This window comes from Phalangium opilio, unplaced genomic scaffold, assembly GCF_054372755.1.
Source record: "Phalangium opilio isolate 3A_F unplaced genomic scaffold, DU_Popi_V2 ptg000048l_1, whole genome shotgun sequence".
Taxonomy (NCBI): domain Eukaryota; kingdom Metazoa; phylum Arthropoda; class Arachnida; order Opiliones; family Phalangiidae; genus Phalangium; species Phalangium opilio.
Genome location: NW_028324170.1, coordinates 5,446,954 through 5,460,596, shown reverse-complemented (window position 1 = coordinate 5,460,596; position 13,643 = coordinate 5,446,954). Strand labels below are relative to the sequence as shown.

General features: G+C 42.2%; 3 protein-coding genes across 6 annotated transcripts; 2 read left to right on the top strand and 1 right to left on the bottom strand.

Moving 5' to 3' along the window:
• The first annotated feature begins 134 nt into the window (after positions 1 to 134).
• Positions 135 to 10,717, top strand: LOC149673948 (nuclear receptor-interacting protein 3-like). Of its 3 annotated transcripts, none has more exons than XM_089839754.1 (7): positions 135 to 1,126; positions 8,198 to 8,367; positions 8,429 to 8,548; positions 8,681 to 8,763; positions 8,827 to 8,969; positions 9,967 to 10,022; positions 10,082 to 10,717. In XM_089839754.1, the coding sequence occupies exons 2-7, from the start codon at positions 8,254 to 8,256 to the stop codon at positions 10,229 to 10,231; spliced, it is 666 nt and encodes a 221-aa protein (XP_089695880.1). In that variant the 5' UTR covers positions 135 to 1,126; positions 8,198 to 8,253; the 3' UTR covers positions 10,232 to 10,717. The 3 variants fall into 3 exon arrangements, with proteins under 3 accessions (XP_089695880.1, XP_089695879.1, XP_089695881.1); XM_089839753.1 differs by lacking the exon at positions 135 to 1,126 and adding an exon at positions 1,467 to 2,808; XM_089839755.1 differs by lacking the exon at positions 135 to 1,126 and adding an exon at positions 1,476 to 2,001.
• LOC149673949 (uncharacterized) lies at positions 3,257 to 7,834 on the bottom strand. The gene has a single exon (XM_089840036.1). It carries the CDS (start codon positions 7,832 to 7,834, stop codon positions 3,257 to 3,259), a length of 4,578 nt encoding a protein of 1,525 aa, XP_089696162.1.
• Positions 10,718 to 10,885: 168 nt separating the features above from the next.
• On the top strand, positions 10,886 to 12,990 carry LOC149673947 (uncharacterized). Of its 2 annotated transcripts, none has more exons than XM_089839992.1 (4): positions 10,886 to 11,314; positions 11,847 to 12,041; positions 12,236 to 12,523; positions 12,865 to 12,990. In XM_089839992.1, exons 1-4 carry the CDS (start codon positions 11,120 to 11,122, stop codon positions 12,925 to 12,927), a joined length of 741 nt encoding a protein of 246 aa, XP_089696118.1. In that variant the 5' UTR covers positions 10,886 to 11,119; the 3' UTR covers positions 12,928 to 12,990. The 2 variants fall into 2 exon arrangements, with proteins under 2 accessions (XP_089696118.1, XP_089696119.1); XM_089839993.1 differs by having other exon boundaries at positions 12,236 to 12,531; positions 12,865 to 12,960.
• Positions 12,991 to 13,643: the final 653 nt, after the last annotated feature.

The window sequence follows — 13,643 nt, the reverse complement described above, 5'->3', positions numbered from 1 at the left end:
GAATTATAATTCACCGTCCATGTCAGATGGATCCTGCATTTAAAGATTCATTTTGCTTTTACTCCTAACAAAACTTATCGACTAACTATCGTTAAACTAAGTTTAAGTCGTACAAAACTATACCCCGAGGTTTCTAAAAGATGCTGTTGATCCATTTGCATTTGCATATCGCATACATTTACCACAATGTTTGGTGCTAAATTAAATATTGCGTTTAAGTGAGTAGTTGCGTATTCGTGAAACGAAGGCCAAGTCCTTGAAGTAAAGTCATGGGTTTTCTATATATACAGCGTGTGCGTGCGTTACGATACGTGTTTTTCATTTATAGCCGCATGTGTTTGTCTTCTCACTCATAAGTAATATAGCAATAAGAAGTACAGCACCGAACTGTTAAAAGTACATTAATGAGCGCTAAGAAGTGATGATAAGTATTTCTCCCGACTACTGATTAGGTTTATATATATTTCAGAAAGTTGTTTTCTTGTTGTCAAAGTTGGGTCCGTGGACCACTTACCGGGATACTTAGCTATAGTTTTATATGCCATATCTAATTTAAAATAGGACGGCAGATAACTTGGTTCCTCCATTATGAACTGTAAATCAGTTACAATATTAGTAAACGTCCCTGAAACTTGATATCAAATTTAAAACAACAGTGTGCATGGTGTTGCGTATCCCAATAAAAGGCTCCAAAACCGAATGAAATATTGCCATCGTCGTACTTACGTCTATGACGCAACGTTTACAAGTACGCGTATATCCCGCCTTTCTTTGTAAATGTCAAAAGTACAGAAACAGTAGGTACGAACGAAGTTAGTGTTAAAACCGCACGCGATTTCTTCATTTCCATAGGCTACTGACCAAGTGATCGATTTTTGTTAGCCCTCGACCAACATCTACCTGTCGGCTCTTTAAATTGTCCGTAGTATTGTCGCTAGGCAACGTTCGTACATGTATACCTTGGGAGGAACGTCGGCTAGAAGTTCGGACTGTAGGTAATTGACTTCCCGTAGAGACCGGACCCCGATAGCCGGCGGAAAAGTTGCTTGACTCGGATTATAGTTGTGGGACAAAGTAGAACGGGACTGCCGCCCACTTCTTAGACGGGTCAGTAGGAGAGACATGGGTGAGTGATCTACGACTTTCGTTTCCTAAACAACAAATCAATCGCCTTTTCACCCATTTATTATTGCTTTTCTCAAACCTTGCTGACACAATTTTAAAATTGTTTCCCATAACACTGTGCCATTGAAATTTACTATAGGAAAGCTATACAAAAGTTATATTTTGAAAACGGTTGATAAGTAACGCGGTTTTTAAGGAATTTATCTCTTCTTGAGTATGCTTTTATTATATTTCTTACCTTTTCTAACTCTTATACATATTTATAGTAGTAATAATTAGGGCTAGAGTAATTATGCGAATTAGCACCCCATTCCTTAATTGACACCTACTCTTGGGAGGTCAGAACTTGGTTTTACAAGAGTTATTCTAGTATGTGCTAGCAGGAGTTCATAATAACCCCCCTTCGGGGGGGAAGTATGAAACTGGCCATAGAGCTAATGGTAAAAATCGCGAACAACAAGATTCTATCGTTGCGCATAGAAAGGATTAGCCTGATTATGGACATACAACCTTACAATATATCGTAGTGGTATCTATGCTCCTTGGTTTTCGTTCCAAAACTTCCGTTGGCTGGGATCTCCGTCGAAAAGAAAAATGGCGATATGGTGGACGTAGAAACACGTTGCAATTCTTATATTAAAGATACTGGGAATAAATTTGTTCAAACCGTTTTAATTTAACCACGGAATTCTCACTCACACATATCACAACAAAACATCATTGAGGATCGTTTAGATGTTTTGTAGAACACTAGAAACCCCGACTAAAAGCCAACTTCTTAGCCAAGGCTTAATTTACACCGTTCCGACAGAAGCAGACGTGAGCCATTTTCGCTCTCAAAATCACAAGATAAAAATAGTGCTAAACCGGAAGTGTGTAAGTTAATGCGCGTGGGCGCTAAAAAATGGGGTAACTATTTCTTTGGGAGTTAAGCGGTGTATGAATCCGCTGAGCTTTACGGCGAAACTTTGTTGTTACGGGCTTTTTAAACAGTTTCGTACTTCGGGTTATTATGAACTCCTGGTGATAGTCTTAGTTCTTCTCTTTGCAACTACCTTAAATACTTTGGGTTACAAGATTCGGGGTCCGATTTATTAAGCTCTTGTTGACTTCTTCATTTTGGAGTGTAAGATCTTTTGTTTTATAAGAGATACTGGGAAGTCTTTCAAGTGCGTGATAGTAAGAGAGACATACTATTACGTGGGTTACAACAATCTGTTCTCGATTAATTATACAGCAAAAATATTGCATTCTCTACATCCCTTTATTTATTAATACCATCGCGTTGAAGTGTAAGAAGTTTGGTTTTTATCAACAGAGATAATGTTTGAGCTCTATTTCTTCCCTTTGCAAGGATACTAAATACTTGAGATAATAAGAATCGCTGCTGTAGTAATTAACGAAATTAGCTAAAATATAGCATTAACTACACTTTGTGATATCAGAAATTTGGTTGTAAAACATAAAGACATTTTTTTATTTTTATTATTTAATTACATTTGAACATTACTTGGCATATTCTACAAAAAGTTAATATTTAAAATCCGGCTTACGTTGGTGGTTCATGTCTGTCTTTTTTATCCCAAAAGTATTAAAAATTAACTCGAATTGGTATAGTTACTGAAAAAAAATGTGGGTCGGTATAAATGCTCCTCTATTCAATAATTACTATGTACAATTTATGTTAAGTGTGATTAAATGACACATTGCTTTAAGAATTAATATGGTTTATTCGACTGCATAACTGGAGTCTATGACTGCGCGAGTCCGAGTGCCGGCCGCTAGCCGAGCCTTCCACGGACTCCTCTCCTAGATGACGTCATCCTTGTTAAGAGGATGGCGTCCTCTAGTGGAAGTTATTACAAGTACTAATAGGTACGAAATTCAAATGTAACATCTTTTTTTTCTCCCGACAGTTTTAAATTGAAATGAATGAATAAAAACAAATACATCTCTTTTTCTCCCGACAGTTTTAAATAGAAATGAATGAATAAAAACAAATGTATTTCTTCCGACAGTTTTAAATAGAAATGAATAAAAATAAAAACAATGTAAAATGTAATTGTCTTTGTGTATCTTCTTTATTATCGGCTTTAGCTCAGTTCGTTTGCCTTATCTGTTTCAGTTCTGTTTAGGTGTTGTTTTTCTTCTTCTTTTCATCTTCCTTCTTCTTCTTCTTCACGTCTTCTCTTCGGTTCGTCTGTAGCGGATCCCTTTCGGAAACGGCCGGTGAGCTTTGGAAGCGCAGGGGCCGGATGTTAGGCCTGCCACAACGAGTTGTGGGCCACGCTGGTGGCAGGGAAACGGGAGGAAAGGCGGGTAGGCCACGGGGGAGACCAGTGCTGGTAGGAGAAGTGGTGATGGAAGGGAAAGGATTTGGGGGAGGGGAGTTTGAGACTGGGATCGTGGGTCGCTCTGCTCTAACGTCATCCTCCGCCTCGTCGTCAGCCATCGTGGCTTCAGCATCAGTGAGGTGGGACTCATGGGCCGAAATAGTGGTGGAATGGTGGTCAGAATGAATGTTTGCATAATAAGCCGCGTTTTCGTCAACATCAGTGGTGGAGCGGGGTACGTCCCCGACGGTAGTGAAAGCCATAGGAGTAGACACCGTGATGGGGGGATGTACCGGGGTGGCGTAATCCAGAGGAGGTGGTGCCGAAAAGCGCGGAGCAACGAAAACCGGTTCGTGTCGGAGGTGGGAACGCGTGCGCCGAAATATTTGTCCGCGATCAGTGCGGATGACATATGAGCGAGGTTCTGGGCCGATGGACAACACCGTTGCAAGGGACCAGTTGCGGTGGCCTTCGAGGTAACGGACACGTTGTCCTATGTGTAGCGGAGGGAGAAAGGCTGTAGCCCTGTCGTTAAAACGTGTGACCATGCGATCTTGTTGTTGTTGAAGTAATTGACGGTCGTCGGTAGTTGGGTAATTAGGATGGAGTGTGTCCGTATGTGTGGTTAAAGGCGTCCGAATTCTGCGGCCCATGCACATCTCAGCGGGCGAGGGGAGCATGCCACGGGGGGTGGAGCGATAGTCCATGAGGACGAAAGACAAATCCTTGCCATCTTGTTGAGCCTTGATGAGCGAATTCTTGATGGTTTGAATCGTTCGCTCAGTTAAACCGTTGGATTGGGGGTAGTATGGCGACGAAGTGATGTGTTCAACGCCCCATTGTTCGAGGAAAAGTTGAAAACCGGCAGAATTGAACGGTGGGCCATTATCGGAGACCAGTCGTTGAGGGGCCCCATGGCGGGCAAAATGTGGTTGGAGAAACCCAATAACGCTAGGGAGGGCGGTACTGTTCAATTCGCGTGCCTCAACAAAACGGGAATAGTAATCCACTAGGATGATATAAGATTTGGAACCGACGTGAAAGAAGTCTGTCCCCGCGGTCTCCCATGGGAGCCGGGGTACTGGGTGGGGATGCATCGGCATAGGGTAATTAACGCGGGCCCTGTTATTGCAGGTGTCGCAAGCTTGTATGAACCGCGTAACGTCATCAGACAGACGAGGCCAAAACAAATGGAGTTTGGCCTTTGCAAGGCAGGAATTAATGCCTTGGTGCGAGCCATGGATGGTCCGGAGCGCTTCCTGTTGAAGCGAGACCGGAACGACGAGAGTGGCACCCCTGTATAAAAGGCCATCTATGACGTGGAGCTCGTCTTGATGGGCCCAGTAAGGACGTAAATCAGGACTCAGTTGTTTGGAGGAGCGGGGCCAGCCAGAGGCCGAAAAGTGTATCAGCTGTTGCAGGATGGGATCCTGGGCAGTGGCTTGCTGGTATCGGTCAAGTTGGGTCAGCGGTAGAGTTGATGTGGCGTAAACCGCGGTATAAGGGCCCTCTAGGAGGTCGGTGTTGACCAGCATATGCGGTTGCGGAGCCCGAGAGAGCATGTCGGCTATGTGTAAGTGGGAGCCGGGAACGTACACCAAATCCATGTGGTACCGAAACAATCGCATGAGGAGCCGTTGAAGCCGAGGTGAGAGTAGGTGGATCGGTTTTTTAACAACACCCAGAAGAGGGTTGTGGTCTGTGTTCACAGTAAACTTGGTGCCAGCAACGTAAAAATTAAAATGCTCGCACGCAAATACAATGGCAAGCAATTCTTTTTCTATTTGGGCATAACGGCACTGCGTAGGGGTCAGAGAGGTGGAGGCGTACTCGACAGGTTTGCCGTTTTGGAGAAGCGCCGCACCAATGCCGGTTTGACTGGCGTCAACAGAGAGCGTTATTGGTTGATTAGGGTCGAAATAGGCCAATGCAGGAGCTGTGGAGGCGAGCTGCTTGAGAGATTCGTAGTGAAGTTGATGGTCGTCTTCCCATTGGAAAATGGCATCCTTTTTTAGTAGTGCGCGAAGAGGGGTTGTATCGGCATTGACTCCTGGCAGAAAACGCATAATGTAGTTAATCATGCCAAGAAAACTTTGAAGTGCAGCTCTATCCTTAGGTGGGGGTAAGGAGCAAATGGCTGACACCTTGGCGGGGTCCACCTCCACCCCATTTTCAGTGACAATGTGGCCAATATATTTGACCCGTGATACTGCTAAACGCATTTTCTTCTTTCCAAAGCAGAGGCCACTAGCCTGCGCCCGTTCCAGGACACGACATAATAACGATGTGTGGGTGGCAATGTCAGGGGAGGCCATGAGAAAATCGTCGGTCGATATATGAACGTCTGGGAATTCATTCACGGGAAAGATGTGGCGGAGAGTTTGCTGGCAAACTTCCGAGCCAGTGACGAGGCCATTAGGGTAACGAAGGTACCGAAATCGACCATGTGGTGACGCAAAGGTACATAAGTGTGAACTGGGTTCAGTAAGTTCTATGTGCCAGAAAGCACTTTGAACGTCGAGGACGGTAAAAATTTTCTTCCCGCTGAGGGACGCAAAGATTTCCTGAGTGGTTGGTAGGGGGAACGGTTGCCGTTTGATGGAAGCGTTCAGCCGTCGTGGGTCCAGACAGATGCGAACGGAACCATCCGGTTTGGGAGTGACCACCATCGGGTGAACCCAAACGGAAGGGCCGGAAACCGGAACAATAACGCCCAGTTGTTGCATTCTTTCAAGCTCGAGGCGGACAGGTTCCCGAAAAGTGTGCGGGACCTGGTGAGCGGCGCTGATGGATGGTATAGGGTTAGTCTTTAGTTCGATATGATGCTGTCCGGGCAGCTTGCCAACGTTATCAAACACTGTATGGTATTGGGCTATAATGTCATCGGGCGTAGCGTCGATCAGCGGGCCCGGTTCCAAAGCGGAGACGTGCTTGGACGGCAAAGGACCCAGAGGGTAACAATGGTGCTGTATGATCCCCAATTGTAAAGAGGCGGTTGCCCCCAGTATGGGAACGCGATCGTCCGTGGTGACGTAAAAAGGGAATGTGTTCGCAGCGGTATAGGATGAGCATGGGATATCGAGGACACCTGCCATCGAGACAGGGTGACCCGAGTAGGCCATAACCTTGTACTGTGGTGGCCGCAAGGCGGGCCGAGAGTTGAACATGTCATACAGTTTGAAAGGAATAATGTTCACCTGTGACCCAGTGTCTATTTTGAAGGTCACTGGGGTATCAAAAAGGTAAATACGATCATGGATTTCATCCTCAGTGGCGCCAGGGAACTGCGGAGCGATTTGGAGCTGATTAATCTCGCTACAAAGGGTGAGGCTGTAAGAACAGTACTCGTTGGGAAGATCGACGTAGGACAGGTCAGGGTCAAAGGGGACTTCCGGTTCGGGATAGTATTCTTCTTCGTGAAGGGCATGGGCGGAGCGACAAACCGTAGCCCAGTGCCCCGTGCGTTGGCATTTGAGACAGCGTGATAAACGGGCCGGGCAAGGACCGGAAACGTGCGTCGGATGGCCACAGTTAGGACAACGAGCCCCCTGGGAAGGTCGTTGGGACGGATAGTGCTGCCGTTGGAAGGTGCGGCTTGGATTTTGGTTAGACGGCGTTCGGTTGGACGAAGGCGGGCGATTGGTAGCGTTATGAGGAATACTACGAGGTTGGGACGGAAAGTTCTCCGAAGGCTGAGGATGATTGGTTCGTTGGTATTGCGGAGCCCCGTTGGAAGGATATTGAGCGCGTGAGCGGTTCCCAGATTGGCCAGGAGGGCGGCGGTGTAGAGCATCAACCGTAGGCGCGGCGTATGGAGCCTTGGGAGCAATATTAGCGGACCCCATCGCGCCAGCATGAAGAGAAGCAATTTCATCAGCCTGGCAGATTGTCACGGCTTCTTCGAGCGTAAGAGCGGGTATTGCAAGGAGGTCTTTACGGACCTTGTCACTACGAATACCGCACACGAGCTGAGTGGCGATAAGTGAGTTCGTCAAAGTCAAAAATTCACAATTTTGCGCTTTCGTCTTTAAGTCAGTGAAAAAATTGTCAAAGGTTTGCGACGAACTTTGTGTCGTTTGAAAGAACGAATACCGAAGATACGTTATGTTTTTATATGGGCGATAATAGGCATCGAAAGCCTCAAAAATCACAGCCAATGTACGGTCGTCACCAACAGGTAAAATTGGTAGAGTTTTGTAAATACGACGCCCATCAGGGCCTAATATATGTAAAAACGTAGCACGTTGCTTTGCTACGGTTGCAGTGCTTAAATCAGCAGCGACTGCATAAATCTCAAAACTTTCTTTGTATTCTGTCCAGGAAGAAGCGGGGTCCGCGCCGGGAACGAAAACAGGCGGACTCTTGAACGACGTCATCGTGGTCGCCAAGGCCCGAAATGAACGAGACAATAGCGCGACTAAAACACGTTATTACCGTGCTATTCGATACGCGAAACGCGAAATAAAAACGTAGTACACGAAATAGAAGCGAGGTTAGCGACATCCCACCTCTATCACCATGTTAAGTGTGATTAAATGACACATTGCTTTAAGAATTAATATGGTTTATTCGACTGCATAACTGGAGTCTATGACTGCGCGAGTCCGAGTGCCGGCCGCTAGCCGAGCCTTCCACGGACTCCTCTCCTAGATGACGTCATCCTTGTTAAGAGGATGGCGTCCTCTAGTGGAAGTTATTACAAGTACTAATAGGTACGAAATTCAAATGTAACAATTTAGTTTCAGGAAATATCAGTAGACTAAGTGATGCTATCACTTTTACAAACGCCTGAAAGATGGATGATTCCATTATCTTACAAACTGACATCCGACAACAAGCCCTACGAAGACAACGCAACCGATTTCATCGAATACCGTCCGATGAAGATATAAATAACTCTAAAAATAAGGTAGAAAATTTATACAAAGTGAATTTGTATTTGTGGAGAAATGTTCGGTGTTTTTTAACAGTGGGACAAAAGCCAGTATGACAGTTTCCTGGACACTCGACAAGGTACCAAAGGACTACTAACACTCGAAGACGAAAATAGAACCAGTAGAATGCATGTGCCGCCAGTTATTAAATGCGAGGTAACTTATTTAAGCACAACGTAATTGATTTGAAATATTCATTATTTTAATTTTTCTTCTGAAAAACAAAAAACAAAAATTCGAACCTAGTATATGTTTTAAAGACTTATAGTGTATCTTGTTCAATTTCAGTGTAACGGCATGGAAGCCATCGCGGTTGTCAGTACATCAACTGTCTTTTCAACTATATCAATGGACATGGTTGAGAAATTGAGGTAATAAGTACTTTTCAAGTGGTTTCTTCAAATGGTCTTGACTTTAAAAAATCTTCACGTTAGATTATCGGATCAAATAATTCCTGATACGAGAACAGCCGGAAGTCCACTACCGAGTATGGTAACTCAACCATTGGTGAAAGGAAAGGTCAAATACATTGACCTCAGCATTGGACCTTGGCAACAAGTCGGACAGTTCTTCGTTGGTAAGAAAATGAAAGTGTTTATAGAAGGCGGCGCCACAGATTCCCTTTTTGCCGACTACCGAATCTTTGCCCCATGACAAATATATGGAATAAATCAATGTTTGACCGAGCATTGATTTATTGTTGAAGGAACGATACAGTTAGACCAACGTTGGACAGTGAAGAGGCGATCGCACTAGATCCGTCGACGCGGATAAGGAATGTGTGGCGTGGTCTTTAGTGATGCTTTTTGTGAAAGTAATGAATATCAAATAGGCCTAGAAATAACAGCAATTAGGGCATTGGGTGTATGACATCCTTCCGTAGTTCTCAGGATGATGTTTGCGACGCGAAGTCTCCCTTTCTCTAGCTTCTTTGGTGGACCAGCCATTGAGCTACTTTCTCACGTTACCTTTTCCCGCTTTCTTCGAGGCGTTAGCATATTTTTGGTTCTTCGTGGTCTTAGGTTTCGTAGTGCAAACCTGGATGGTAAATGTAATTCGGTTTTCCCGCGTATACTTACTCTATTATTCATAACCATAAGCGAGTTTGCCTCTAGTGTACTGTAAGAGCAGTAAATATTGTTTTCCTCGTCTGCCCTCTCCTTACTTCCCCACAGAATCAATAAAAATACTAAGCCTAATTATGCAATAAATTTATGGGTCTATTATGCTCGAAAGTAATTGCGTGTTTAGCAGCAGTTCCGGACTGCACGAAAGCTATTTGGCAATGTATTAACGTATAGACCATTCAATTAATTGATGGCGGCCTTGCCTCTGTGCGTTTGTGTCGCTACAAGTATTTAATGGAATAGTCTATTACTCGAATAAAAATAATATTTTAGGTTTGTTTTTATATTTGCCTTAGTAGCAGTTACTTGCTTTTGATTAGAATAGTATTTATGAAAAGATAACATAGATGCTACTACTCAGTTAAAGAAATCTCTACGACCATAGCTGCAATGATGCGAGGTTAATTTTCAAACACAATTGACACTAAGCAATTATTATATTCACAGTTGATACATCACCACCTGATATCACACTGGGCGTCGATTTTCTCCGCAAAACACAAGTAAGTGCGCATTCAAAAAAGCTCAAAGAGACGAATTTATTTTATTTATTTTATTTCAGAGTATTTTGAATTTCGAGGAAACGTCACTTCACGTCGGGGGTGTAAAAGGGACCCGAGTTCCTTTTCTAACGACAAAGGACGTTTTGGCCTCGTCCAGAAAGACAGCCGTCAACAACAGTTACAACGGGATAGCGGGTCTCTTTCGTTAAGCATCCTTCCCCACAACGTTTAACGGTCATTCTAAAATACTGATGGGGCTGCTATATCTCTATCAAGATGGTGTACCTACACCTGATTTCAGATTTTTGAATTTCTCCTTTTTTTCTGAATTCGACAATTGCACATCGTCAATTCCAAATTCTAAAGTGATTTCATTAAATTCATTTTGGAATTCCTGAATATTCAGGAAATATAATAAGAATTCATAAGTTATTTTTGGGAAGTCAGTTGAATTTATTGGAATATTCTTAAATTCATGAGACTTCGTTTCAATTCATAGAATAAACTTGGGGAACTCAGGCTCTTCTCGTGTAAATGTTTTTTTTTGAATTCATTCAGGGGTGTACACCAAATTAGGGAGTTAGCAGCCCCTCTTAAAATACCCACCTGAAAGAATTTCATGAAATAAATCATTTTTCTTTTTTCGATTTAATGTTAAATTAAATCTGTAAGTAAAATAATTGCCATCTATTAAAGTTTTAAATGATTAAGAAAAAATGTGCTGATGGAAGGGGTGTTTGGGGTCAAGCAATCTCCGGCAGACACGAGACACCGACACGCGACAAATTCCCTCAAACTTTGTCGCTCAAAAGCTTGAGTTACATGAGTTTGAAACACTAGCGTGCGGCTACTTGTTGAATCATAGGACAAAAAACTACTTCCAATACTGTGACAAATAGAGATCGCGTTGTGCCCGATTCATGTTTTTAATTCATATATTTTAAGTTTTTCCGTTCTCGGGAAATAGGCATACTTAAAAAATATGTTTATCTCATATCTATATAAATACTGTGTCTGTTGTTCCGAATCAATCAATTTTCAAATTTACGTATCTCGGGTCAGTCGCTGTCTTGCTTAGCCGCTAAGACGCCACGACAATGGCAACTAAAGAAGAATCAAATGGAGCTTTAGAAACCACTACTGCTGGAGAACCTGAAGCCAACTCGCGCGTTGAATGTAGTATGTTGGAAGCCCCATACATAATTTTGAAATTTGCCGAATATTTGATCTATTACTTGCTACTTAAATTCGTTGAAACTATTTCCGCAACATTTCGATTGTTTATCGTTGTGGTAAGTTATTAAATCTTGATCTTTCCTTTAGTTCGGGTGCTTCGTCCTAGTAGAACTCACGGGATAGTAACGAATTACATTTTTAAGTCTTATATTACGTGTTTTATTTGTAAAAGAACTGTAATATGGGTTAGTTGTTAAGGATTTTAGTATGAAGTTTCCTCGTTTCATTACAAGATGAAACCCTTCAACACATGGTCTTATATTTCCCTCGTATTTCTTGCTTCACCTACTTTAAAGCAAAGGGTGGCTCCGTTGATACCCCTGAAAGATGCCTTTTCTGCTACACGTTGGCTAAGCTTGGCAAAGGCTAGTTAAACCAAAGGCAGGAACCAATGGGACCTAGTGCATTAGATCTGATTGGTTCCTGCCTTTGGCAAGGTAAAATTCGTGTCCAGAAGATTAGCCAGCATGCTAGGGGTGATAATGGAGCCGCATGTTACTTTAAGGGTTCCTCAAGTTTAAATTATTAAATTTTTCATCGGTACGCTTCATTGAACAATAACTGAACTCGATATTAATTTATTTCCAGGTTGTCGTATTTTACCAATTGTATTGCCAATTATTACTGGTTGTGTTGGAGTATCTAACAATCGTCTTCAACGCAGTCTTCATAACGCCTGTTGTGGCCTTCTTGGCGTTCGTTCTACCATTAGCCATTATTAGTGTTCCCGTAATGTGGTTTCAAAGAGGCATCACTATGTGGGAATATTTAGTCAAGAAACAAGTGAGTTTTACTTCACAGTCTTGTATTTATGATGGACTAGATTGTATGGATCCACTTAATAATTAGTACCCTGTTGTGTCCGTTTTTTCAAAATTGACCAGCTAAAGATTTGTGTGGCTTTCACCACTTTTTATTATCTATTTATAAAATCGAGATATTAAATCCTCCGTTTTAAACTTTAAAAATATTTTTAGATCCGCGTTGTACGTTTCTTCAGACACTTCATTCGTGACTTGGTGTTCCTCAAAGTGGAGAAGGATGAAGACACTCTAGTACCGTTTGATGTTGATAGTACATGCCAAGAAGATGACGTTTCTTCACCGGTTCAAATGGGCGTAAAGCGGAAACATAGCGTGTTAGAGGATAATGAAACCATTAAAGAGACGCCCGAAAATGGTGAAATTCATCCAGATTGTGATCCTGTTGAGGAAGAACCACCAGAGCAGTGCAGGGGACAGGACACTCTCAACGAAAGCTTATTGGTGAAACAGTTCTGTCGACACTAATCTTTCCCTACATAAATTATTTGCTTACGTCCTATAAGAATGACCATAGTTATCGGGTAACAGTTCGCAATTGTATTAAGTAAGAGCTATTTTTGGCAGAACAGTTACAAATTTTGCTAACTTGCGCTAGTTACTTTGGTACCCAACCTACTTTATTGCACTGCCATAGTACTATTGTTGAGGTAGCCCTGGCAAACATACGGCTGGTTATATATAGGCTTTGGTAAAAGTGAATAGTTTCAATCGTCAAGCTATTTAAATCTTATCCTTATTTATAAGTTGTCGCTATATTAATGCAACTAACATTTGAATTACAGTCCGTGTACGAGGTCGCCTTAAGTAGCCCACTTGCTGCGGAAACAGAATGGTTTAGCGCATGACAAATTTCTGAATTTGTGGAGTTACGTCGCAACGCGGACCTTTTTTATTTCGGTTTAATGTTAAGAATTATTAAATTGCTATGTTTTAATTAGATTTTTCAATAAATTGGTACTTTTACGTCTTAAATATCGTTCATGGATTTTTTTAATTTTATATATGATATGATATCAAAAGTTATAAACTTATGGTGATATTCATGGTACGTTTATTGCGGATTTAAAGCGTCTCTATTGATTACTCAATTTCTGTTGCAATGTGTTTAATGTCTGTGGCCAATTTACTGGTTTTGTAAAAACTATAATATATTGTATTTGAATGCGTATGGTGTGGGAAAAAATAGAAGCGTCAGCTGGAATTCCTCTCCCTCCTGTGAAAAATAAAACTACGAGGTGTGGGATTTTTTAATACATCCACTCAAGGTATCTTGGGTTTACTAGTTTAATTTATCCGTTTTAAAACTTTCTAACCATTTTGGTGTAATAAAACGGATTGAAGCACGCCTCTCATTAAAATTTGAGAACTTTCCGTTCTGTTGATTTGAAGATAATTTGAATGCTAGCTCCATTTTGCCATTGTAAACAAATTTTTATATAGAAAATTAAACTCTCTAATTGTAACTTTTGTAATATAATAGATACGTTTAAGCAAACCTCTCGTTAAAATGACAGGCCATTTGGATCAGTGTAACAGAGCATATTGTCAAAAAAAACCTACA

Excerpts from the sequence above, each read along its gene's own strand:
- LOC149673949 (XM_089840036.1), bottom strand. The coding sequence starts at position 7,834 with ATGACGTCGTTCAAGAGTCCGCCTGTTTTCGTTCCCGGCGCGGACCCC.
- LOC149673948 (XM_089839754.1), top strand. The coding sequence starts at position 8,254 with ATGGATGATTCCATTATCTTACAAACTGACATCCGACAACAAGCCCTA. Across the intron at positions 8,764-8,826 it reads GACATGGTTGAGAAATTGAG|ATTATCGGATCAAATAATTC; the intron begins GTAATAAGTACT and ends TCTTCACGTTAG. Across the intron at positions 8,970-9,966 it reads AGTCGGACAGTTCTTCGTTG|TTGATACATCACCACCTGAT; the intron begins GTAAGAAAATGA and ends TTATATTCACAG.
- LOC149673947 (XM_089839992.1), top strand. The coding sequence starts at position 11,120 with ATGGCAACTAAAGAAGAATCAAATGGAGCTTTAGAAACCACTACTGCT. Across the intron at positions 12,042-12,235 it reads AATATTTAGTCAAGAAACAA|ATCCGCGTTGTACGTTTCTT; the intron begins GTGAGTTTTACT and ends AAATATTTTTAG. Across the intron at positions 12,524-12,864 it reads CTCTCAACGAAAGCTTATTG|TCCGTGTACGAGGTCGCCTT; the intron begins GTGAAACAGTTC and ends TTTGAATTACAG.